This window comes from Eucyclogobius newberryi, unplaced genomic scaffold (genome assembly GCF_026437365.1).
Source record: "Eucyclogobius newberryi isolate DKJ021-1_F unplaced genomic scaffold, fEucNew1.0.hap1 SCAF_17, whole genome shotgun sequence".
Lineage (NCBI taxonomy): Eukaryota > Metazoa > Chordata > Actinopteri > Gobiiformes > Gobiidae > Eucyclogobius > Eucyclogobius newberryi.
In genome coordinates, this window is record NW_027315801.1 from 5,866,391 (window position 1) to 5,890,711 (window position 24,321).

Below are 24,321 nucleotides of genomic sequence, written 5' to 3' on the forward strand. Positions count from 1 at the left end.
GAGTTTCTTTGACAGAGCAATGAGCTGACAGGAACAAGGGAAGTGTGCAAATTCAGAAAGAGTAAGGAAAAAAGGGAGAGAGGGGGAAGGAGGGAGAGAGGGAGGGAGAGAGGGAGGGGGAAGGAGGGAGAAGGAGGGAAAGAGAGGGAGGGAGAAAGGGAGGGGGAAGGAGGGAGAGAGGGAGGGAGAGGGAAGGAGGGAAAGAGAGGGAGGGAGAGAGGGAGGGGGAAAGAGAGGGAGAGAGGGAGGGAGGGAGAGGGAGGGAGAGAGAGAGAGGGAGGGAGAGGGAAGGAGGGAGAGAAAGAAGGAGGGAGAGGGAAGGAGGGAGAGAAGGAAGGAGGGAGAGAGGGAGGGAGAGAAAGTGAGACGGCTTTTAATCATCTCCAGACTCATATATCATCACAGAAGTGAGGAGCGAGGGAGGAAGAGAGAAAAAGAAAGAGAAGGGAAAGAGAGAAGAGAAAGAAGGGAGAGAAAGCAAGAGAGGGAGAGAGAGAAAAGAGAGACTGCGTTTCTTAGATTGACAAAATAATAACTACAAAATAAAGCTCTACATGGCAACATCACATGTGCTGCTCACTAAGCCACGCACACACCTTTATTAAATCACTGTTGACTTACTTTCATCATGAAGCACATGTTTCTTCTCTGATCTCATCTCCAAACAAACATAACGGATAACATCTGTTTACATCCTCTACTGCGTTGCATCAATGGAATTTCCCCATGTGGGACAATAAAGGATTATCTTATCTTATCTTATCTTAAACCTCGAGCGAGCCTTTCTATTCCGCTCCGAACCCGTGGGAAACGAGATTTTTCACGGATTCGCCGAGCGCCATCATCAAAATGGACTGGCACGTGTCCCCCCCAAAACCGCGTCCGATCAGGGGTCCGACCACGGCAACGACGATTAGAAACGCACGATGAAGTGAGATAAAAACAAGAAAAAACATGGGATTTGTGGCGGGAAAATAGAAATGTCACTGTGGGTTATTTTCTGTTGTGTTATTATTATTATTAAGAGTACCGTCGCACCGGCCAAAAAATGCATAAGAGAAGAAAAAAACATGTATAAGTCGCACTGGAGTATAAGTCGCATTTTTTGGGGAAATGTATTTTATAAAAACCAAGACCAAGAACAGACATTTCATCTTGAAATGCAGTTTAAAATAATAACAGATGAGAGAACATGGTGAATAGGTGTACGTATGCTAATGCTAACACCTTCAGCTACATGACGTATGCTAACGCTAACACCTTCAGCCACATGAGGCACAGACAGAACTGTGGTAAGTGTCTGGTATGTTAACGTAACATCTGAACAGTTATTCAGATAACTATAGCATAAAGAACATGCTAACAAGTTTACCAAAGCATCAGTTTTACCCCAAATCACTAAATCCATTGAATTCTTCTTCCTCTGTGTCACTTCTAAACAACTCCACAAACTCTAGAGGAAGTGCAGATTCTTCTTCTGTGTCGCTTAGAGCCTAGAGCGCCCTCTTGTGGTTGTCAGGGTGAAAATAACGAATAATATCATATATAAGTCGCTCCAGAGTATAAGTCGCACCCCGGCCAAAACTATGAAAAAAGGTACAACTTATAGTCCAGAAAATACGGTAATTTAGAGTTCAGGAAGACAGACAAACAATAAATCATCAACACTCAGATTAAGTTACAACAAAAGCGCATTTATTTCCATTTTTTCCATGCGAAACTCCGCCGTCGTCCACGAGATCCAAAAACGACAAAAAAACACAACCTCCCGGGCGCCGTCAACGCACTGTGAAGCCGCTTAAACAGGGCGTGTCCCGCGGGAGTCGGTGCACGAGGCGGCGGCGGCGGGCGGGGCAAACTAAAATGTTCGTCTGTAGAGGGCGTTTGACCCGGGCGCTTCAGCTCTCGTCCGCCTCCAGGTTAATGTTGTTTCCGAACTTGGCATAAAGTTGGACCTTGAGATCGCCCAGAAGCTGCTGAATGGACACGACACGCCCCTCCAGACATTTGACCTCCTGCTCCAGCGTCTCCTGCAAAGACGATTCGATTAGGAGGACGTTTTTGAAGTCTTTGTAGGACAAAAAGATGACAGTTTTGAAGAACATGTGATACTCTGGACTAAACAGTCAAAACTTACACAAAAACACCTTTATAAACGTAGATTGTGTTATTGTTCAATCAAACTGTCAAAAAAGAATAAAAAATGCCTGATTTTTAAGTATAATTCACTTTAATCATATTCTCCATCCAGAAGATTTCTTTTACCATATTTCAACCTTCATTAGTTGATAATTGAACTAAAAAGTCTCAATGTGCAATAGAAATAATCGTTTGCAGCACAATGATGATTAAAGGACAAATATGAAGCATTATTTGTGCTGTTGTCAGGCTTTAATCGTGCTCTTGGGTCAATTTAGTTTGGGATCTAATGGTTTAGAGAGAAAAAATGTGTTTCATCATCAGTGTCTCTGCAGTTTCCTCACTGCACTGACTGGGTTTTGGCGCCATCTACTGGCAGCAGAGGGAATTACACAGGTTAATAAACAACAGGAAATGTTCTTCAGAGGAGGAGGTCACATGGTTGTTCTGATTAAACAAGAGAGAAATGCTCAGAACGAGTCTGGAGATGATTTAGGGAGTTAGAAAACAACAGAAGATTCAAGAGTGAGCCCAGGGTGGGTCAGAGGAGGCTGAGAGGAGGTCCAGAGTGGGTGACAGGAGGTCCAGAGTGAGTGAGAGGTCCAGAGTGAGTGAGAGGTCCAGAGTGGGTGAGAGGAGGTCCAGAGTGGGTGACAGGAGGTCCAGAGTGAGTGAGAGGTCCAGAGTGAGTGAGAGGTCCAGAGTGAGTGAGAGGAGGTCCAGAGTGGGTGAGAGGAGGTCCAGAGTGAGTGAGAGGAGGTCCAGAGTGAGTGAGAGGAGGTCCAGAGTGAGTGAGAGGAGGTCCAGAGTGAGTGAGAGGAGGTCCAGAGTGGGTCAGAGTGGGTGAGAAGAGGTCCAGAGTGGGTGAGAGGAGGTCCAGAGTGGGTGAGAGGAGGTCCAGAGTGGGTGACAGGAGGTCCAGAGTGGGTCAGAGGAGGTGAGAGGAGGTCCAGAGTGGGTCAGAGGAGGTGAGAGGAGGTCCAGAGTGGGTGAGAGGAGGTCCAGAGTGGGTCAGAGGAGGTGAGAGGAGGTCCAGAGTGGGTGAGAGGAGGTCCAGAGTGGGTGAGAGGAGGTCCAGAGTGGGTGACAGGAGGTCCAGAGTGGGTCAGAGGAGGTGAGAGGAGGTCCAGAGTGGGTCAGAGTGGGTGAGAGGAGGTCCAGAGTGGGTGACAGGAGGTCCAGAGTGGGTCAGAGGAGGTGAGAGGAGGTCCAGAGTGGGTCAGAGGAGGTCCAGAGTGGGTCAGAGGAGGTCCAGAGTGGGTCAGAGGAGGTGAGAGGAGGTCCAAAGTGGGTGAGAGGAGGTCCAAAGTGGGTGAGAGGAGGTCCAGAGTGGGTGAGAGGAGGTCCAGAGTGGGTGAGAGGAGGTGAGAGGAGGTCCAGAGTGGGTGAGAGGAGGTCCAGAGTGGGTCAGAGGAGGTGAGAGGAGGTCCAGAGTGGGTGAGAGGAGGTCCAGAGTGGGTCAGAGGAGGTGAGAGGAGGTCCAAAGTGGGTGAGAGGAGGTCCAAAGTGGGTGAGAGGAGGTCCAGAGTGGGTGAGAGGAGATCCAGAGTGGGTGAGAGGAGGTGAGAGGAGGTCCAGAGTGGGTGAGAGGAGGTCCAGAGTGGGTCAGAGGAGGTGAGAGGAGGTCCAGAGTGGGTGAGAGGAGGTCCAAAGTGGGTGAGAGGAGGTCCAAAGTGGGTGAGAGGAGGTCCAGAGTGGGTCAGAGGAGGTGAGAGGAGGTCCAGAGTGGGTGAGAGGAGGTCCAGAGTGGGTCAGAGGAGGTGAGAGGAGGTCCAAAGTGGGTGAGAGGAGGTCCAAAGTGGGTGAGAGGAGGTCCAGAGTGGGTCAGAGGAGATCCAGAGTGGGTGAGAGGAGGTGAGAGGAGGTCCAGAGTGGGTGAGAGGAGGTCCAGAGTGGGTCAGAGGAGGTGAGAGGAGGTCCAGAGTGGGTCAGAGGAGGTGAGAGGAGGTCCAGAGTGGGTCAGAGGAGGTCCAGAGTGGGTCAGAGGAGGTCCAGGTCCAGAGTGGGTCAGAGGAGGTGAGAGGAGGTCCAAAGTGGGTGAGAGGAGGTCCAAAGTGGGTGAGAGGAGGTCCAGAGTGGGTCAGAGGAGATCCAGAGTGGGTGAGAGGAGGTGAGAGGAGGTCCAGAGTGGGTGAGGGGAGGTCCAGAGTGGGTCAGAGTGGGTGAGAGGAGGTCCAGAGTGGGTGAGAGGAGGTGAGAGGAGGTCCAGAGTGGGTGAGGGGAGGTCCAGAGTGGGTCAGAGTGGGTGAGAGGAGGTGAGAGGAGGTCCAGAGTGGGTGAGAGGAGGTCCAGAGGAGGTCCAGAGTGGGTGAGGGGAGGTCCAGAGTGGGTCAGAGTGGGTGAGAGGAGGTCCAGAGTGGGTGAGAGGAGGTGAGAGGAGGTCCAGAGTGGGTGAGGGGAGGTCCAGAGTGGGTCAGAGTGGGTGAGAGGAGGTGAGAGGAGGTCCAGAGTGGGTGAGAGGAGGTCCAGAGGAGGTCCAGGCTCACCTTGGCCGCCTCCAGCATCTCCTGCGTCTCGTCCTGTGAGTGGCTGATGAAGACGTCTCCGATCTGAAACGGGATGAGCAGAGCGTCGTCGTCCAGCATCATCAGGTCGTCGCCGGCGTCCTGCAGGTTCTGGAGAGACTTCTGCGGAACCACGAGACGGACAGACATTCAGCGAGGGCCGGTCCAGTATGACGAGACGAGACTCCACACAGTCGCAGCAATAATCGTTCAATCGTGATGTTTTTCTCCTACAACAATCCTAACACTAAATCCACAGTTTCAAATGACGGCCTGGAATTAATAATTACATACCGTATTTTCTGGACTATAAGTCGCACCTTTTTTCATATGTCGGTATAATCCCTCATTCGTCCAGGCGTGTTCCATAGTAGAAAAAGCTTCAGTTGTAGTCATCTGGACTCAGTTTGAAAAAAAAAGACGTTTCGACTCTCATCCAAGAGTCATTGTCAATAACAGAATTTAGGTCGAGAACTCCGATATTAATACTGTTCTGTGGTAAGACCCGCCCATTGGGAGGAGCCTTCCTGAAGTAGAAAGAGTTGTTTGTTTCAACAGAAACTCCCCCCTTGTATCTACCGAGCTAGCCTATTCAGAATCTTAATGGGCTGTTAAAACCTCTTTGTCTTTGTGAGACCCTGGCTCAACCACCCTGAGTACCTGATTAGCATCTAAATGTCCTGGTCCTGGTCCTCTACCTTTCCAGGGGTTCAGTATACCATTATAAATAACAGGAAGATGAAACCTAAGCCCTCCATTTCTGTTTAAAGAAGGTCTTTCTTTTTTAACAAAAATAGCTTCCTTGACTCCTCTTTCAAACCATCTTTTCTCCCTGCTTAAAACCTTCACCTCACCGTCTTCAAACGAGTGATTAGAGGCTTCAAGATGGAGATGCACGGCACTCTGTGGACCTGAACTAGTATTTCTTCTGTGCTGATAAAGCCTCTTGTGTAGAGGCTGTTTCGTCTCACCTATGTACCGTTCTTTACAGCTTTCTTCACTGCATTGGATCGAATAAACTACATTGCTCTGTTTTTGAGTCGGCAACTTGTCCTTAGGGTGAACCAGTTTTTGTCTTAAAGTGTTTCCTGGTTTAAAATAAACAGGGACTTCGTGTTGTCTAAAAATTCTCTGCAGTTTTTCCGACAGGCCAGACACATAAGGGATAGAAACACCCTTCCTTCTCTGTTCAGTTTCCCTTTTGTCCTGCTTCTTGGTTCTCTTCACTCTGTTGAGAGCCCAAGCGGGGTAACCACAGGCTGAGAGGGCATTACGGACATGTTTTTCCTCTTTCTTCTTGCCCTCTGAGCTGGTGGGCACACCTTGAGCTCTGTGTTGTAAGGTTCTGATCACACCCAGCTTGTGCTGTAGTGGGTGGTTGGAGCCAAAGAGCAGATACTGGTCCGTGTGTGTAGGTTTCCTATATACTTCTATTTGGAGTTTCCCGTCCTCTCCTCTGATCGTGGAACAATCAAGAAAGGCCAAGCGATTCTCCTTAGCGTCTTCTCTTGTAAACCTAATATGTGGGTCCACCGCATTGATGTGATCAGAGAAGGTTTCCAACTCTTGTTTCTTGATTGTTACAAAAGTATCATAGACAACACGAAGTCCCTGTTTATTTTAAACCAGGAAACACTTTAAGACAAAAACTGGTTCACCCAAAGGACAAGTTGCCGACTCAAAAACAGAGCAATGTAGTTTATTCGATCCAATGCAGTGAAGAAAGCTGTAAAGAACGGTACATAGGCGAGACGAAACAGCCTCTACACAAGAGGCTTTATCAGCACAGAAGAAATACTAGTTCAGGACCTCAGAGCGCCGTGCATCTCCACCTTGAAGCCTCTAATCACTCGTTTGAAGACGGTGAGGTGAAGGTTTTAAGCAGGGAGAAAAGATGGTTTGAAAGAGGAGTCAAGGAAGCTATTTTTGTTAAAAAAGAAAGACCTTCTTTAAACAGAAATGGAGGGCTTAGGTTTCATCTTCCTGTTATTTATAATGGGATTCTGAACCCCTGGAAAGGTAAAGGACATTCAGATGCTAATCAGGTACTCAGGGTGGTTGAGCCAGGGTCTCACAAAGACAAAGAGGTTTCTAATAGCCCATTAAGATTCTGAATAGGCTAGCTCGGTAGATACAAGGGGGAGTTTCTGTTGAAACAAACAACTCTTTCTACTTCAGGAAGGCTCCTCCCAATGGGCGGGTCTTACCACAGAACAGTATTAATATCGGAGTTCTCGACCTAAATTCTGTTATTGACAATGACTCTTGGATGAGAGTCGAAACGTCTACTTTTTCAAACTGAGTCCAGATGACTACAACCGAAGCTTTTTCTACCTTTTTTCATAGTTTTGGCCGGGGTGCGACTTATACTTATATTTACACTTATATACTTATATTTACATTTATACTTCAGTGAGACTTATCTATGTTTTTTCTTCTCTATTATGCATTTTTTGGCTAGTGCGACTTATTCTCCGGTGCAACTTATCGTCCGGAAAATACGGTAATAACATACGGAGCAAAACAAGCAAACAGAAGTCACCTTTTTGCCCTCGATCTCGTTCTTCAGTTCTGTCATTCGACTCGTGTTTCGGGCAAATTTGTTGATCTTTTGCTGGTCCTCGAAAGTGACGTTCACGTCTTCAACGGCCTGAGAAGAAAACGAGACGAAAACGAGAGAACGTGACTCGCACAGAGCGTAAAACGAGCAGATGTTTAGGCGAACAAAGAGGGCAATGACGCTTTTCTGATCCATAGAACGCACTTACATTAGAAACTCCTTCAAATACTTTTGAAATGTGTTTGTGAAGATTAAAAGTTATAGTGAAAACTGTATAATAACTTAATTGTTGTTTTTGAGGTTTGCTAATCGAGCGTGTTGTCTATAGTGATGTCAAGACAAATTGATACTTGTGATTATTCAGGTCACAATATAAATAAAAATATAAACTAACTGTAAATAAAAGTGTGTAGTTTTTCTATTGTTTTTAATTACTACTGGCTATAATTTAATATTTTTGTATGGTGATATAAATCTGCTTATACTAGATTTAAGTATCATTTTTAAGTTCGTTATCAGTTTTTATTATCCCTCTGTTCCTAATCGGTGTTGCAACGCTGGAATTTCCTAAAAATTGTGAAGTAATTTTTATTGCCAATATTGTTACCTTTTGATTCAGAAAGTTTGATTTCATAAAGCTGGTGGAGAATGGAATGAACTGTTAAACGTGAACCACTGTTTGGACAAAGCGCTCGATTGTTAAGAATCGTAAAATCGCAATGTTTCTTCTCGTAATAATTGTAACGTTAAATTTTTTTAATTGTGACATTTCTGGTTCATTAAATCCTTGAGAAAAATGACGTTTAAAGTCTAGTTTAATTAAAGGTTTCTTTTATTTTTCTAATTCTGACTCAGTTGTGCTAAATATTTATCATAGTTTTACTTCTGTAAAATTGAAGTTTGAGAAGACACTTTGGAAAATAAGAGTTTAAAAATGACAGGAAGTGGCGCTGAATCCCTCTGTGATGTCATCAGTGTGCGACACAGAGACAGTTTAAACAGTCGTTGGACAAAATAAAGGTGTTTTATAATATTATTGTGTGTCAGATCAGAACTGTTGTGTCATATGTGGAGTTTGGCTCTTGTTTACAGTCTGGTTGCTAGGTAACAGCTGTGGAATCACCTCTACATATGTCATATGTGCTCATGTCCAACCAGGAAGTACAATTATAAACTTTACCAAAAATGTTTAGTGAAATCTGAAATATAATTGAGTTCACTACGTTTTATTGAATTTATGTGTAGTTTAACCTGTCACATGCACTGTCTTTCATATTATGGATGCTGGATGTCAGAATTATACTATTTTTCATATTTTCGAGGCGCAAACGTTTATTTTAGACAAGGTTAGGATTAGAGTTAGGTATATATCATTCAGCTAGTAAAATTAACACTGTTAGCCCTGAACATGAGTCATTCATCTTCATAATAATGTGCAATACTGTCATACTTATGTGCAATACTGTCATATGTCATACTCATGTGCAATACTGTCAAACCCATGTGCAATACTGTCATATTCATGTGCAATACTGTCATATGTCATACTCATGTGCAATACTGTCATACTCATGTGCAATACTGTCATACTCATGTGCAATACTGTCATATGTCATAATCATGAGCAATACTGTCATACCCATGTGCAATACTGTCATATTCATGTGCAATACTGTCATACTAATGTGCAATACTGTCATACTAATGTGCAATACTGTCATATTCATGTGCAATACTGTCATACTAATGTGCAATACTGTCATATTCATGTGCAATACTGTCATATTCATGTGCAATTCATGTGCAATACTGTCATATTCATCTGCAATACTGTTTGGTGCAATATTCTCTGTCCATATAACAGCTGTAAATAAGAGTGTTACGATAATTATTTTTTACTTCTTATTAAGAGAGTTTTTAAAAGTTTTTATAAGTTATCTGTTCTTTATTATTTACTTCTGTGAATACTTTGTGTTGCAACACTGGAATTTCACCATTGTTGGACAAATAAAGGCTTATCTTATCTTTAAATTAGAGCTTTGGGACACGGAATGCTAACAGCTGGTCAGCTTGTATGCTAACATCAACAATCTCATGCATACTAATCCTGGACTACAATCACTTTAATTGCCATCATTGCCTTATTTTCATCACTTTAGCATCATTAAACCATCCATAAAGAAGGAATAATTATCTTGTGTGCGAAAATCCAGCCGGTTGACGTGACCATGACTGATGCTAACATGCTAACACGCTAACAACACGCACAGAGACACGAGGGCGCGTCCACAACAGACGCAAAGCACTTCGGGAAGATTCTGATGCATTTCCCACAAACCGCGCACTTATTCTGAACCGGCCCGCACGAAATGAACGTGTTTTTATGCGGGATTTGAAGCAGAAAAGCGGCTTTTACTCACGACAGGTCCCTTCATGGTGGCGGCCATTGTGCTTCCGTCACGCAGCGGTGATCTCGAGTGTCCCGTGTGGACACTCGAGAACTGCAGGGGAAAGTTTGAAAAGAGAGAGTGAAGTTTGATGATGATGATGCTCACGCCTGCGTCTTAATACGGTGTTTTTAGTCACTATGGCAACGGTCATCCTTCTGAAACCCATGGCCTGATGCTGCAGTTACTCTTATGTAAACTTCTTCTTCTTCTTCTTCTTCTTCTTCTTCTTCTTCTTCTTCTTCTTCTTCTTCTTCTTCTTCTTCTTCTTCTTCTTCTTCTTCTTCTTCTTCTTCTTCTTCTTCTTCTTCTTCTTCTTCTTCTTCTTCTTCTTCTTCTTCTTCCCACACTTCCCCCGCACTGCATGAATCTGAACTGTGATTTGTGCAGATTGTAGGCCTCACTTCTGTCGGTCTGCCCCAGGGCATCTGTGGCTACATCAGAAGTGTAACATCACTGAGTAGTAGTACTCAATAGTAGTAGTAGTAGTATAGTAGCAGTAGCAGTAGCAGTAACAGTAGCAGTAGCTGGAGCAGTAGTAGCAACCTATCGGGTGCGCCACGTTCACACAGAGGCCAGTGTCTTGCCCGAGGACACAACAACAGCACAACTATGTCAGGTCCTAGTTTGAAGCTCCGACCTCAAAGTATAAACGTATGTGATGTTTAAAGTATAAATGTACATGATGTTTAATGTTTAAAGTATAAATGTACGTGATGTTTAAAGTATAAACCTGCGTGATGTTTAACGTGGGTGCGACGCTGAAATAATCACATTTATCGAGGCTTTTATGCTTGTGTTATTGTATCAAGCGGATCTCTCTCCTCTGTAAACATGTCCTTGTTACACAGGGCTGCACCCACTTTCAAATATTTACCCACAACGCACCTGTTCAGACCTGGGAATGAGCTACGGTCGCCATGCGCACAGAGTCGACCGCACGTACTCACTGACCAACCGCTGACCAACCACTGACCAACCACTGATCAACCACAGCACTGTTTGGACTCTTACATTAAAGGGCCCTATGGCAAGTTTTTACGATGATCTAATTATGGTGGTTATTGGTGTATTTATATCTGTTGTACATATATATTACAGTTTTATACCAATTGAGCAGGTATTTGTGGCGAAAACGTTGAAAAATCTGTAGAAAATGACAGGAAGTGACATCACGCCAGGGACATTCCAGTCAAAGTTTATGCAGAATTTACACAAAGAAACAACTTTTTTTTACTAATTCAACAAAATAAAGTTGCTCTCATTTATTTTTATTTGACAAACAAAAAAAGTGACAATAGATACGTTTTGGCCGAGTCCTATTGTGATGTCATCAATTACAAACAGGAAGTGGAATTATAAACCTAAAAAAATAGCGATTCTTAGATAAAATGTGTATATTGTATGATTTTTAGCGACATTTTTAACATATTTATCGTCGCCGCGTTTCAGTTCAGTGAGTGGTCCGACCTGTAGGGGGCGCTGTCAACGTCACGGTCCTGGACCCGTTTAACCTGTGAACTTTGAACTGAGCCATAGATATTAGATGTAATCAGAGGAATGTAGTTATTATTTCTCGAGTTTTAGTATCCACAAATCTTTCAATAATTTTAATTATTTAATAACATTTAATCCTTTAATAACATTTTGGAATTTAGGGATGTCATGATATCAAATGTTAACGTTAATGTGAGGGAAAACATCACAATTCAACGATTATTCACAATTATTACTGAGACTGTGAACGAACAACAGTGAAATCTTTAATTTGCGACTGACTTTACAAAATTAAACTTCCTGAAAGACAAAATAAAATTAAATATGTTTTACAATTACAATTATTTACATTTAAGTCTGTTTTTTTGGACGAACAAACTAAAAAGACTTAATTTTGCTTCTAAAACAGTCACGATTATTATTTTTTTGGTTCTTACCGTTGTATTGTGACCCAAATAATTGTGACATACTCGAGTAATACTATGTCTGAAGAGTACAACGTTTAGCTTGTTAAATAATATAATATGGCAGACGAAATGGAAACTGCGACGCGTCAGGAAGTAGCTGTGTAAAAACAACATTACAGTGTTTTCTCCGTTTGCGGCGCTACAATAACAGCGGCGATGCGTTGGTTGCCGACGCGGAGATCGCTGGAGGTCTGAGCCCGCCCACCTCCCCGCCCACCTCCCCGCCCACCTCCCCGCCCACCTCCCCGCCCACCGCCCGGCACAGCCAATGGGACACAAAGGCCTTCTGTGCGCCCGCATTCTGCACATTCTGAGCCGGAAAAACTCGAATACATCACGATCGCAGAACGAGGTTTACGTGCGTTTCTCTCTGTTCTGCGGCAGATATTTGTGATACTTTTACTTCAGTTTTGGGAGGAAATCACGGAAGTAGTGTTGATTTAAAAATAAAAATAAAAAGGAATCCTACGTCACCAGTGGACACAATTCCATCCGAAATGACGGGACGGTTCACACATTTTCATTCATAAAATAAAGGTGTTGCAAAAGTATTACAGTTTTTGAGGCTCTGTTCTGTACTTGAGTTGGATTTTGGTACTTTTGACTCTACATTTCATTAATAATAATAATAATAATAATAATAATAATAATAATAATGTAAAATGCAAACTGAACACACACAAATGTTGTTTTTGATGTACCACATTTACAGTTACATAGGCGGGTAGTGTGTTTTTACCTTTGATGCCGCAAGTTATGATTACAAAAAGTACTTTCACTGCTCAAGTAACAGTAAATACGGTACTTTAATTTAAAGGGCCTATGGCAGGTTTTTACGATTTTCAAATTTTGACTTTATTTGGTGTGTTTATACCTCTTGTACATATAAATGATAGTTTTACACCAATCGAGCAGGTATTTGTGGAGAAAACGTTGAAAAATCGGTAGAAAATGACAGGAAGTGACATCACACCAGGGACACTCTAAACATTAATTCAACAAAATAAAGTCGCTCTCATAATTTTAATTTGTCAAATAAAAACATTATGACATTAGATGAATTTTAGCCCAGTGTTTGCTGGGTAATTTCCTAGTGTGATGTCATCAATTACAAACAGGAAGTTAAATTATAAACCTTAAAAATGTGCTCTTCTGTGATAATTTTTTTAATAATTTTCAGCAAAATTCAAAATATATTCATCTTAACTAAGTTTTGGCTCAATGAGTCGTTCAACCTGTAGGGGGCGCTTTAAATAATAATTTGACTCCGATACTTTCACTTGTATTGAGGTAATTTTACCACCTCTAACAGAACAAAACTTGACATTTCTAAAACAGAAGTATAAAGTATATATAGTATATAAAACAACATTAAGTAAAGAGTGAAACGCGAGAATATTAAGAAGATTTAGATTAAACGTTTCATTGTTATTATGTTAAATGTTTGAGTGAAATGACAGAGTGGAACGTGTTTGAACTGCAGACGACTCTTCACTGCAGGACGTGAAGCGGAGGTCGTCACCGAATAACAAAAGCACTAATCACAATATAAAAGAAAATAATGAGGATTGAGATGATGAAGCTCTTTGATTAACTCTAATTAAGAGACACAATAACGACTTGTGACGAGCAGGAATGAAGCTTCAGGAGAGAGTGAGACGGCTGTGAAACCACCATAAGAGAAGAAAACGCTTTCCCACGTCAACCCAGAACATCTGGCTCTGAAGATGGATCGATATTGTGTACTTTGACCTTAAAAGTAGTGGCTCGAGAGAGTACTCCAGTATTTGGAAGTGTCTAAGGGCTCTCAAAGATCGTCTGTGGTGTTCTGATTACAAATGTAAAAGTCTTTGATTAGAAAGTGAGACGCCAAAATGTTCTGACCTTTGAGAACACAAGACTGGAAACAAATACATAAACACACACATGGCAGTACGTGAAGCACGGAAATACACTGCAATGCACTGGAAATGCACTGGAAACATACTGCAAATATACTGGAAATACACAGCTAATACACTGGAAATGCACTGGAACTACACTGGAAACATACTGCAAATATACTGGAAATACACTGGAAATGCACTGGAAATATACTGCAAATACACTGGAAATATACTGCAAATACACTGGAAATGCACTGGAAATACACTGCAAATACACTGGAACTACACTGGAAATATACTGCAATGCACTGGAAATGCACTGGAAACATACTGCAAATATACTGGAAATACACAGCTAATACACTGGAAATGCACTGGAACTACACTGGAAACATACTGCAAATATACTGGAAATACACTGGAAATGCACTGGAACTACACTGGAAATACACTGGAAATATACTGCAGATACACTGGAAATATACTGCAAATACACTGGAAATGCACTGGAAATATACTGCAGATACACTGGAAATATACTGCAAATACACTGGAAATGCACTGGAAATATACTGCAGATACACTGGAAATATACTGCAAATACACTGGAAATGCACTGGAAATACACTGCAAATACACTGGAACTACACTGGAAATATACTGCAAATATACTGCAAATACACTGGAAATATACTGCAAATACACTGGAAATATACTGCAAATACACTGGAAATGCACTGGAAATACACTGCAAATACACTGGAACTACACTGGAAATATACTGCAAATATACTGCAAATACACTGGAAATATACTGCAAATACACTGGAAATATACTGCAAATACACTGGAAATGCACTGGAAATATACTGCAGATACACTGGAAATATACTGCAAATACACTGGAAATGCACTGGAAATACACTGGAAATATACTGCAAATACACTGGAAATACACTGGAAATACACTGTCGAAAACTACCCGGAGAAATATTATTAAAAAGTTACACAAGTAAATGTTCCCCAGTTCTAAATACCTTGGTTCAAATTTTAAGACAACGAAACTGCAAGATTAATAAATCAAATCAAAATGACAAACTATGTCCCGGCTGCCCCTCCCACTCACCAAAAGTACTACTTTTTACATAAATAACACATATTTTGACATTATTCAGTCCTAACCTGTATGTTCCAAGCCTTATTTAAGCTGCACAGGCTCATCAGATCTACATCAAATGCATCGTTTTGATCGATTCACTTTATTTTCATGTCGTCTGTGGCTCAGAATAGTTTTCAAAAAGACACGCCAAAGAAAAACTGTAAAAACATGGGTTTGTTTAATCAGTTTCATTGGTCAGTAGATGTGTTCTTCTGACCACTCCACTCTGATGAATTGGCCTCTTCTCTTCACACCTTAAGCCCGTCACTTTTCCATCATCAATAGAGTTTGTGAAAAGCCTTTGCATCGGCCCCGCCCACGCCGGCCCCGCCCACGCCGAGCGCCGCCCCTTAAATCCTGGGTAAAGCGACACATGGAGCAGAGGAAGACACATCTCTGGAGGACATACGTGTGTTTGCTGAAGGAGGAACTGCAGGTAACGGCTCTGGTCTGACTCAGGACGCGCTGTCAATCCAAAACTTCCCCCGACCGGTTCAGAATGGGGAACGAGAACTCCAAGGACATCGAGAGTGCCCAGGTAAAAAGAAGACAAAAGTGTGAAAACTGTGTTCAACTCGACATTTCACCGTTTAACGTGGATGTTGTTGTTGTTGTTGTTGTTTGCAGACGAATGGGAAGATTCCGGAGAAACACGAACACGGGATTTCTCTGACCATCACTGCCAACGGACACACAGTGGACGGTACGGGACAAGACACTATTTATTTATCTATTAATTAATTTATCCTGATGTTTAAATGAGAAATGTTTACTATAGCTAAGATTTTTGTTTCTAAATTATTATTATTTAACACAACCAGAGAGTGAGAGAGCAGACACAAAAAAGAAGCAGACATCCCAAAAAAAAATAATAATAATCATGGCCTAGAAAACCCTAAAAAAATACAAAAAAACATCCCATTTTGTCCAAAGTCTGTCAACTGTTAATTTTTCCAATTGAAATTCAAATACATAATTTGAATACTTGCAATAATAAATGAAAGGCATTTACATGATTTAAACTATAACTATAAACTATACTACTAAGTATTAAAACTATTTTTAAGCTTTATTGTCTTTTGTGAAACCATTATTATATTTACAATATTTATTTTATTTTATTAATCAAAGTAAGGAATGGTTAAAGATTATGCTTTTTGGGGGTTGATTATTATATATTATATATACTGGACCTCAGTCAAAACACTGGTGCTCTAACTCGGAACACGTTTATTTATGTTTTTATGGTTGAAAATTGCCAATGTGACGTTTTTAACTTAAAGTCAGAGTTTGCAAATACTTAGCAGGGGGGCGGGGCTAGGGGGTAGGTGCAAACGGACGGTTATTTGAATGATTCCAACTCAGAGTGATAAATGTAGTGTTCTAAAACGCCTCTTAACCACTTTTCAACAGTAAAAAAACCACACACTTAAATGACGGAGCTTATCGGTTTTGCAATTTTGACCAGGAAGTCGATTTCAGATCAATATTGTGTGTATTTTAATGAAAACTATTTAAATGTATTACTTTTGCTTATATAACTGGGGGAAAAAAAGAAAATTGTTAAGTTGTATATGTTATTGAGTTAATTTATTGAGTTACATTTGTAACACGCAACAGGAAACAGACATTTTAAAGTTATTATTGTAGCATCTTTCATCTTGACGTTCTTTCATGTTTCATTTAGGGCTTCATCGTTTATTCTGGCTTTAATTTTACATTTGGGATGAAATAAATGACATGTTTTCTGCAAAAAAAATAGAAAACAATTCAAAATTATGTTCTACTTCAACGCTAAATCTAAGCTAAATTATATCTCTTTTAAGCGCCGTTTCAGTTTGTCAGCTGCATAAAAATCATCCCGATATATTCATTTTGCAGTCGGTAATGTCCATAAATGTAAATATGCGGTCACGCCTTCAGCGATCACGACCGTTTGTTTAAAGTACATCTTGGGTGGACCAGCAGCAGCGGTAGCGGTGGCGGCGGTGCCACATGACCCAGTGTCCACATCCTGCTTTAATGCTCTGCAAACACACACATTAAAACACATGTTCACGCTCTGGGTTCGGGTTCGGGACAAGCGCGAGTGATGTGTCACTAAGCCACGCCGCGATCGTCCTGCACCGCCGCTGGAGACGGGCCAAGCGTCGTGTTGATGTTAGCGCTGAGACAAGCCCATGTTTGCTCTGCGGACGAGCTTCAGTGACTGTTTAAAGGCGCGCTGTCAATCAAAAGTTATGTCTTAGTTCGGTGGTTTTGCCTCTGTTAAATTGCAGTTTGCGAAGAAATTTTGGAAAATAAAGAGTTTAAAAATGACAGGAATTAGGGCTCAAGCTGAATCCCTCTGTGATGTCATCAGTGTGCGACACAAAGACAGTTTAGACTTAACTGACACGCTTTTCTGACAGTTTAAACCGTCGTTATATGGTATTATTGTGTGTCAGATCATAACTGCTGTGTCATTTATGTGGAGTGTGGCTCTTGTTTACAGTCTGGTTGCTAGGTAACGGCTGTGGAATCACCTCTACCTAAAAGTACGACCAGGAAGTACAATTATAAACTTGTGAAAATGGTTCAAACTGGGGACAAATGGGCAAAATGTTGAGTAAAATCTGACATATGATTGTGTTCAGTACGTTTTAATGAAATATGTCGTCTAATCTTTAATAATACTTTCAATATCACGTGTTTAGGAGATCATAAGCGTAGGATTTATTGATGTAGGAAGTTCAAGTTAGCTCGATCAAGCAAGAGAAATAAATGTTTTTGTTCACTATTTTTATCCTGTGATTGTGCAGATTATTCCTACTTTTATACTTGATTTGGCTGTTTTACTTACTTTCAATTGTATTTTCTGCTGTAGTCCCGACCAAGATCCCGACAGAGAAGATTCTGGAATCCCTGTTGCCAGAAGTGAAGACAGAAAACGTCCCGGAGTCAAAGAGCGAGCCTCCTGAAAATGAAGTTCCACCTCCTGCTCCGAGCGTTCCCAGCGAAGACGTCCAGCCCGAGAAGGAACCCGAGAAGACTCCCGAGAAGACTCCTGAGAAGACTCCTGAGAAGACTCCCGAGAAGACTCCCGACCCGAGCGTTCCCGGCGAAGAGGTCAAGCCCAAAGAGGTGAAAGGCGGTCTGTTCGGCAAAATGTTCAAGAAGAAACCGGCTCCCGCTCCAGAGAAAGTCGAGCCGAGCGAAGAGTTGAGCGACGCGAATCCTGCGAATGACCAACCGCCACTGGTAAGTCCTGGTTTACGCTGAGCAGATTGGACAGTGTTGTTGTTCCCACATGAAAGTCTGTTAAAGGCGCAATGGACGATTTTTCGGCGATTTGCGAACTCAGGCGGAAGTGCGCATGCCACTCCCCCGTGTGGACTGATACAACACACACGTGCGTTTGTTTATTTGCGCGACGGAGCGCATCGCATCTCTCGTCTCCCGTAGATTTCAGTCTCTTCTGCGTCAGCTCGAACTGTCTTTCTCCGTCTTCACTTTGTCTCGTACACTGAGGGAACTATATTATGATAGATCCATGCGCTTAGACAGGCGGAAACGTGAGGATGATCCGCACGCGGCTGCAGGTGAGCGATAGGTGTGTTTTATGATTGATACGTGGCGTCCATTCAACCTTTAAGTCGAGAGAGCAAACTGAGCAAAAACAAACAAATGAAAGAAATGTGAAGTGTCTCGCCTTAAAACAAACAAGGTAACGCATTTACCGGACAATAAAAAATTATCTTTATATTTATACTTATATACTTGTACTCCGGAGTGAATTGTATGTGATATTATTTGTTCTTTTCACACTTGCAACAGCATTTAATACTCCAGTGCAACTATGTTTTTTTCTTCTCTATTATGCATTTTTCGGCTGGTGCGACTTATACACCAGAAAATACGGTAGATAGTATTGATTACAAACAGTGTAGATGGAGGTACTTTTCAGAACGCAGCGTTACTTCTAGGGCCGGGTATCGCCTAGTACCTCACGATACAATACATACGCCGATACAGGGTCCACGATACGAATACCGATACACAGAACTTGATACGATACGCGTCCTGATTCAGGGACAACCCTTAAAACCGGTTCGTCCTCAATATCACAATGCAACTGTCCTATGATGAAGTCACATGTTCAGCTCCTCAGATTCGGCCGTCTGTAGGTTCAAAAGTGCATATATATAATGGCTTTGTGTTGTTTAAAAGTATCACGACGCGCATCTCTGAATCGATACACGTTTTGCCAAGAAGTCCGTCACAATACATCACAATATCGATATATTGAGCGAAGCCTTAATCTCTTATAGACATTCTACCTGTTGCAGCTAAACAACAGGCTACACGCTCATAAATGCGGTGACGTTATTTGAATGGCTTTGTGTTGTTTAAAAGTATCAAAGATCGATACACGTATTGCCAAGAAGTCTACTTTTTTCTCTGACTTTTCTTGACAAACTGACACTTGGCACGAGCTTTAATGTGGGACTTTATCGTCTTTTAGCAGGAAAATGTTGATATTCCTGAAGAGCAAAAAAACGACAAAGTTGAAGATCCTCCATCACCAGAAGAGAAGAGTGAGTCCACAGAACCAGAGCTCCTGGAGCCACAGAGTGGACCTGCAGAACCTGAAGCTGAAGCTCCCAATCCGAGCGTTCCCAGCGAAGAGCTCAAGCCCAAAGAGAAGAAAGGCGGTCTGTTCGGCAAAATGTTCAAGAAGAAAGAGGCTCCTGCTCCAGAGAAAGTCGAGTTGAGCGAAGAGCCGAGCGACTCGAATCCTGCAACCGACCAACCGCCACCGGTAAGTTCAGGTTTATGTTCCTGTCGTCCTCAGAGGTCAGAACTCACACCTCGGACCTCGGATTGTCAACAAACTCTGGATTCTGAAATGTCGCCCGAGTTTACGAGATGTCAGGCTGTTCTGGAGTGATTTTACAAGACTGAACACCGGAAAATCTGACCTCCGAGAACAACCGGGCCGCATTATTATTCATTTACAGTGCATTTGATGGATTACACTGACCGTTTAACTAAAAAATAGTTAGTTCCAAAATCTTGCCGAGTATTTCCTGGTTAGACACATTTTGTAACGTTTATAATTGTACTTCCTGGTTGTATAAACGCCAAAGCTCGTCTAATTTACACAACATTTATGATTTTGACATAAAAGATATATGACAGCGCCTTTATTGTGTTAATTGAATGTTAAAAATATCTTAAATATCAAAAAAATACCTTTTTTCTCAAACTTTTCTTGTCAAACTGACTCTTGGCTCGAGCTTTAATGTGTGACTTTATCGTCTTTCCGCAGCTAAATGTTGATATTCCTGAAGAGCCCAAAAACGACATCTGTAAAGTTGAAGATCCTCCATCACCAGAAGAGAAGAGCGAGTCCACAGAACCAGAGCTCCTGGAGCCACAGAGTGGACCTGCTGAAGCTGAAGCTGAAGCTGAAGCTCCTAACCCGAGTGTTCCCAGTGAAGAGGTCAAGCCCAAAGAGAAGAAAGGCGGTCTGTTCGGCAAAATGTTCAAGAAGAAAGCGGCAGCGGCCCTTGTGACGGACAAAGAACCAGAAACAGAACCAGAGAAAGAACCAGAACCCGAACTAGAGAAGGAACAAACGGAGGAGACAAGTGAAGATCAGACGGACTCAAATCCTGCTGCCACTGATCAACAACTGGTGAGAAAACATCACAAACCTAATTATTTATGCTACAGAACAAGACTGATTCTGTTGTATTAACATTTGAAGCACTTGTGTAATAACCTACATTCACATAAACACATACAGTATTTGAACACCCTGTGATGTTCTCCCACTTAGAAGTTATGGAGGGTCTGAAATGTTCATCGTGTTAATATTTGGTACAGAAGCCTTTGTTTTCCAGAGGTCAAAGGTTTCCTGTAGTTCTTGACCAGGTTTACACACCCTGCAGCAGGACTTTGGCCCACTCTTCCACACAGATCTTTCTTTAGATCTGTCAGGTTTCAGGGCTGTTGCTGAGCAACACAGAGTTTCGGCTCCCTCCAAATACTTTCTATTGAATTTAGGTCAGGAGACTGGCTCCAGAACCTTGATCTGCTTCTTACGGAGCCACTCCTTGGTTTTCCTGGCTGTGTGCAGGTCATTGTCATATTGGAAGACCCAGTCACGCCCCATCTTCAGTGCTCTGACTGAGGGAAGGAGGTTGTTCCCCAAAATCTCATGGCCCCATCTATTCTCTCCTTAACACAGTGCAGTTGTCCTGTCCCCTGTGCAGAAAAGCACCCCCAAAGCACAATGTTTCCACCCCCAAAGCATGATGTTTCCACCCCCCAAAGCATGATGTTTCCACCCCCAAAGCATGATGTTTCCACCCCCCAAAGCATGATGTTTCCACCCCCCAAAGCATGATGTTTCCTCCCCCAAAGCATGATGTTTCCACCCCCAAAGCATGATGTTTCCACCCCCAAAGCATGATATTTCCACCTCCAAAGCATGATGTTTCCACCCCCAAAGCATGATATTTCCACCTCCAAAGCATGATGTTTCCACCCCCAAAGCATGATATTTCCACCTCCAAAGCATGATGTTTCCACCCCCCAAAGCATGATGTTTCCACCCCCAAAGTATGATATTTCCACCTCCAAAGCATGATGTTTCCACCCACAAAGCACGATGTTTCCACCCCCAAAGCATGATGTTTCCACCCCCAAAGCATGATGTTTCCACCTCCAAAGCATGATGTTTCCACCCCCAAAGCATGATGTTTCCACCCCCCAAAGCATGATGTTTCCACCTCCAAAGTATGATATTTCCACCTCCAAAGCATGATGTTTCCACCCACAAAGCACGATGTTTCCACCTCCAAAGCATGATGTTTCCACCCCCAAAGCATGATGTTTCCACCTCCAAAGCATGATGTTTCCACCCCCAAAGCATGATGTTTCCACCCCCAAAGCATGATGTTTCCACCTCCAAAGCATGATGTTTCCACCCCCAAAGCATGATGTTTCCACCCCCAAAGCATGATGTTTCCACCCCCAAAGCATGATGTTTCCACCTCCAAAGCATGATGTTTCCACCCCCAAAGCATGATGTTTCCACCCCCAAAGCATGATGTTTCCACCCCCAAAGCATGATGTTTCCACTCCCAAAGCACGATGTTTCCACCCCCAAAGCATGATGTTTCCACCCCCAAAGCATGATGTTTCCCCCCCCAAAGCATGATGTTTCCACCCCCAAAGCATGATGTTTCCACCCCCAAAGCATGATGTTTCCACCCCCAAAGCACGATGTTTCCACCCCCAAAGCACGATGTTTCCACCTTCTGTGCGTCGCATGATGTTTAAACGATTTGTCAACTGTAAGTGGGAGAATGTGCAAAATCGCACGGTGTTCAAATACTTATTTTCTGCAATGTACATCTCAATTTTGGTATTAAGTGGCGATGACATTATTTCAGTGTCGTCTTATAAAATAACCGTGACGAATGTACAAAACGCCGACTTCATCCCAGGTCGCTTGTCCCGCAAAGACAAATGTCCACCTTAATGTTATTTGCGAATGTTTGATTTTTATGATTAAGGAGACAACTTTGGTCTGCGAAATCACCTCGAGGGCCTTCGACGAGGACGACCGAGAACAGATGAGGATCGGAACCGCAAAACCGATCGTTATTTACAGCCAGGCCGAAACGTCTTTTGAAATTCTACCGGATTTGCTGACGCGCGATGAAGATCCGAGCGACGTTTCCGGCGCGGAGGAAGCTCTGGAGTACCAAGAATTTTCAGCTCAGGTCGTCATTGAAGCTTTTGTTCCTTTTGCTTATCGAAAAGACGATTTACAGAAACAAGAAAAATGTCAACGTTATTCAACCCATGGTTTCGGCGAATCAATCGAAAGCGCGTACGGCCTTCCAAAAGTCGTAGCGGAATGCGTCGAGGCAGTTCTTTCAGAGGAATCCACGAGTTCAGAATTCGAAGAAAGTTGGCCGGCAACAACAAACCCAAGAAGCGAGAGTGAAAAGAAAGATCGAGCGATAGGAAACGCAGCCGTGTCTTTGGAAACGACGGAACGGCAGTCGAAAATCCAAAGTCCGGCCAAAGAAAGTCACAAAACGGCCGATCGTGGCGAAGCAGAAGACGGGCGTTTGCGGTTTTGGACGGCCGAGAAGACCTTCAGGATGGTGTGGTTTCCGGACGACGAGTTCGTGGTCGTCCATGAACCCAAGAGCCTCGCGAGCATTCGAGAACTTCCGGAAGAATCCACAACTTCTGAGTAGGAGATGGGACTTTGATGAGATTAAGAACCAAAACGATGTCGGTGAAGAAGTCGACAGGTGTTTGACAAAGGCAGCTGAAGAAACCCACCGGACTGCGACGATTTGAACACGTTTGCACCGGAAAAAATGGCAAACGGTCAAAGGTCTAAGTAACGGATAACACGCAACATTTTTTACACTTATTTATTTTAAGTCTTGAATTATACGTTGGACAATCTCCACTAAAAGACGGCTGAATTTTGCTGACCGTGGTAGCACTGGGTGATCCTAATTTACTTTGTTTTATTTATTGCAAAAAAGAAAAAGAAAAGTCACTTATTGCTTTGATTTTTTTCTTTAAACTGTTATTGTTTTTATTATTTTATTTTTTCTAAACAATTAAAATTACATTTTGTGCTTATTTATGATATTACAATTAGAAAAAATAAAAGAAAAAAATCTTTAAACTTATTTTTTTTTTATCACTAAAGTTACATTTTGTGTATTTTTATTGTGATGTTATAATTGGAAAAATGTACAACTTGCTGTACGCTCATTTCGACTGTCACTTTTGCATGCTTTTATTGTGAAAAATACAAACGACAAATAAACTGTTCACGCTTCTTTTTCTCTTCTTTTTTTCTTTCTGAAATTTTAACAAACAAACCTCAAAAATATGGAACATGATACAAAGAGGAAGTAAACAAAATCAAGACGTCTAATGAGTAATGAAGGGAAAAGCTCTTAAAACTATAAAGAATGGAAAAGCTCAAGACAATTAATTTAAAAAAAAAAATAAGAAAAAAATACTTCTACATAAAAGCGCATTTAATTTTTTCTTCTTTTTTTAAATATAAAAAAGATACAAAAGAAGGAAAAATAAACTCATGATTTGTTCTCAAAACTCCAGCTCAATCATGTCATTTTCCGTCTGTTGCATAGAATACCAATCAAATAATAAATCGAAGACAATATCGACCGATTACTCGACCAAACGACAAAACGACTAAACGACTACAGCTTTACCGCAAACTGATTTTATTCCATCCCATTAAAAACAAATAAAATCGCCTTTCCACATTATTTCCCTGAACATAACCGACGCAAACTTTCACACGCTGCAATTTTACACAAACAAACGGTCAAATTTCTCCCTCCAAAGTCCAAACTCTGGTCCAAACCTTGACATTTTAGAGACAATAAAAAAAGGACAGAATCTCAATCTGGATTAAACTGCGATTAACCGCACAGTCCACGAAACAAGTCAAACAATCCGGGTTAACGAGCGTCCGAAGTCAAGTCTTTTCCACTTTGGTAAAGAAACCCCAGATAACTCAATCAAATATCTCACTTTACAACAAAAGCCGCTTCTAAAAGTACATTCCGTGGCATTTCTCGGAGCATAACTCGCATTGTTGA

General features: G+C 42.2%; 2 protein-coding genes and 1 long non-coding RNA gene across 3 annotated transcripts in view; 1 reads left to right on the forward strand and 2 right to left on the reverse strand.

The window, feature by feature from the left end:
* The window catches only part of LOC140362691 (uncharacterized), a 573,302-nt gene that overhangs the window by 178,840 nt on the left and 370,141 nt on the right, over positions 1-24,321 (reverse strand). The gene's annotated exons all lie outside the window — the stretch shown is intronic.
* On the reverse strand, positions 1,674-9,675 carry pfdn4 (prefoldin subunit 4). Its single transcript, XM_072448841.1, has 4 exons — positions 9,624-9,675; positions 7,186-7,293; positions 4,626-4,766; positions 1,674-2,030 (listed from the first exon to the last, which is right to left on the reverse strand). Exons 1-4 carry the CDS (start codon positions 9,648-9,650, stop codon positions 1,899-1,901), a joined length of 408 nt encoding a protein of 135 aa, XP_072304942.1. The 5' UTR covers positions 9,651-9,675; the 3' UTR covers positions 1,674-1,898.
* The window catches only part of bcas1 (brain enriched myelin associated protein 1), a 33,638-nt gene continuing 24,475 nt past the window's right edge, over positions 15,159-24,321 (forward strand). The window contains exons 1-5 of the mRNA XM_072448599.1: positions 15,159-15,197; positions 15,287-15,362; positions 17,526-17,899; positions 19,164-19,460; positions 19,971-20,339. Coding sequence (XP_072304700.1) covers positions 15,159-15,197; positions 15,287-15,362; positions 17,526-17,899; positions 19,164-19,460; positions 19,971-20,339 — 1,155 coding nt within the window. The remainder of the gene's footprint in view (positions 15,198-15,286; positions 15,363-17,525; positions 17,900-19,163; positions 19,461-19,970; positions 20,340-24,321) is intronic.

Bases quoted from the DNA above. Each gene is read 5' to 3' on its own strand.
- pfdn4 (XM_072448841.1), bottom strand. From the start codon at position 9,650: ATGGCCGCCACCATGAAGGGACCTGTC. The intron at 7,294-9,623 runs GTGAGTAAAAGC...TTTTCTTCTCAG, and splicing joins CCACCATGAAGGGACCTGTC to GCCGTTGAAGACGTGAACGT. The intron at 4,767-7,185 runs GTGACTTCTGTT...GTGGTTCCGCAG, and splicing joins ACGAGATCGAGGGCAAAAAG to AAGTCTCTCCAGAACCTGCA.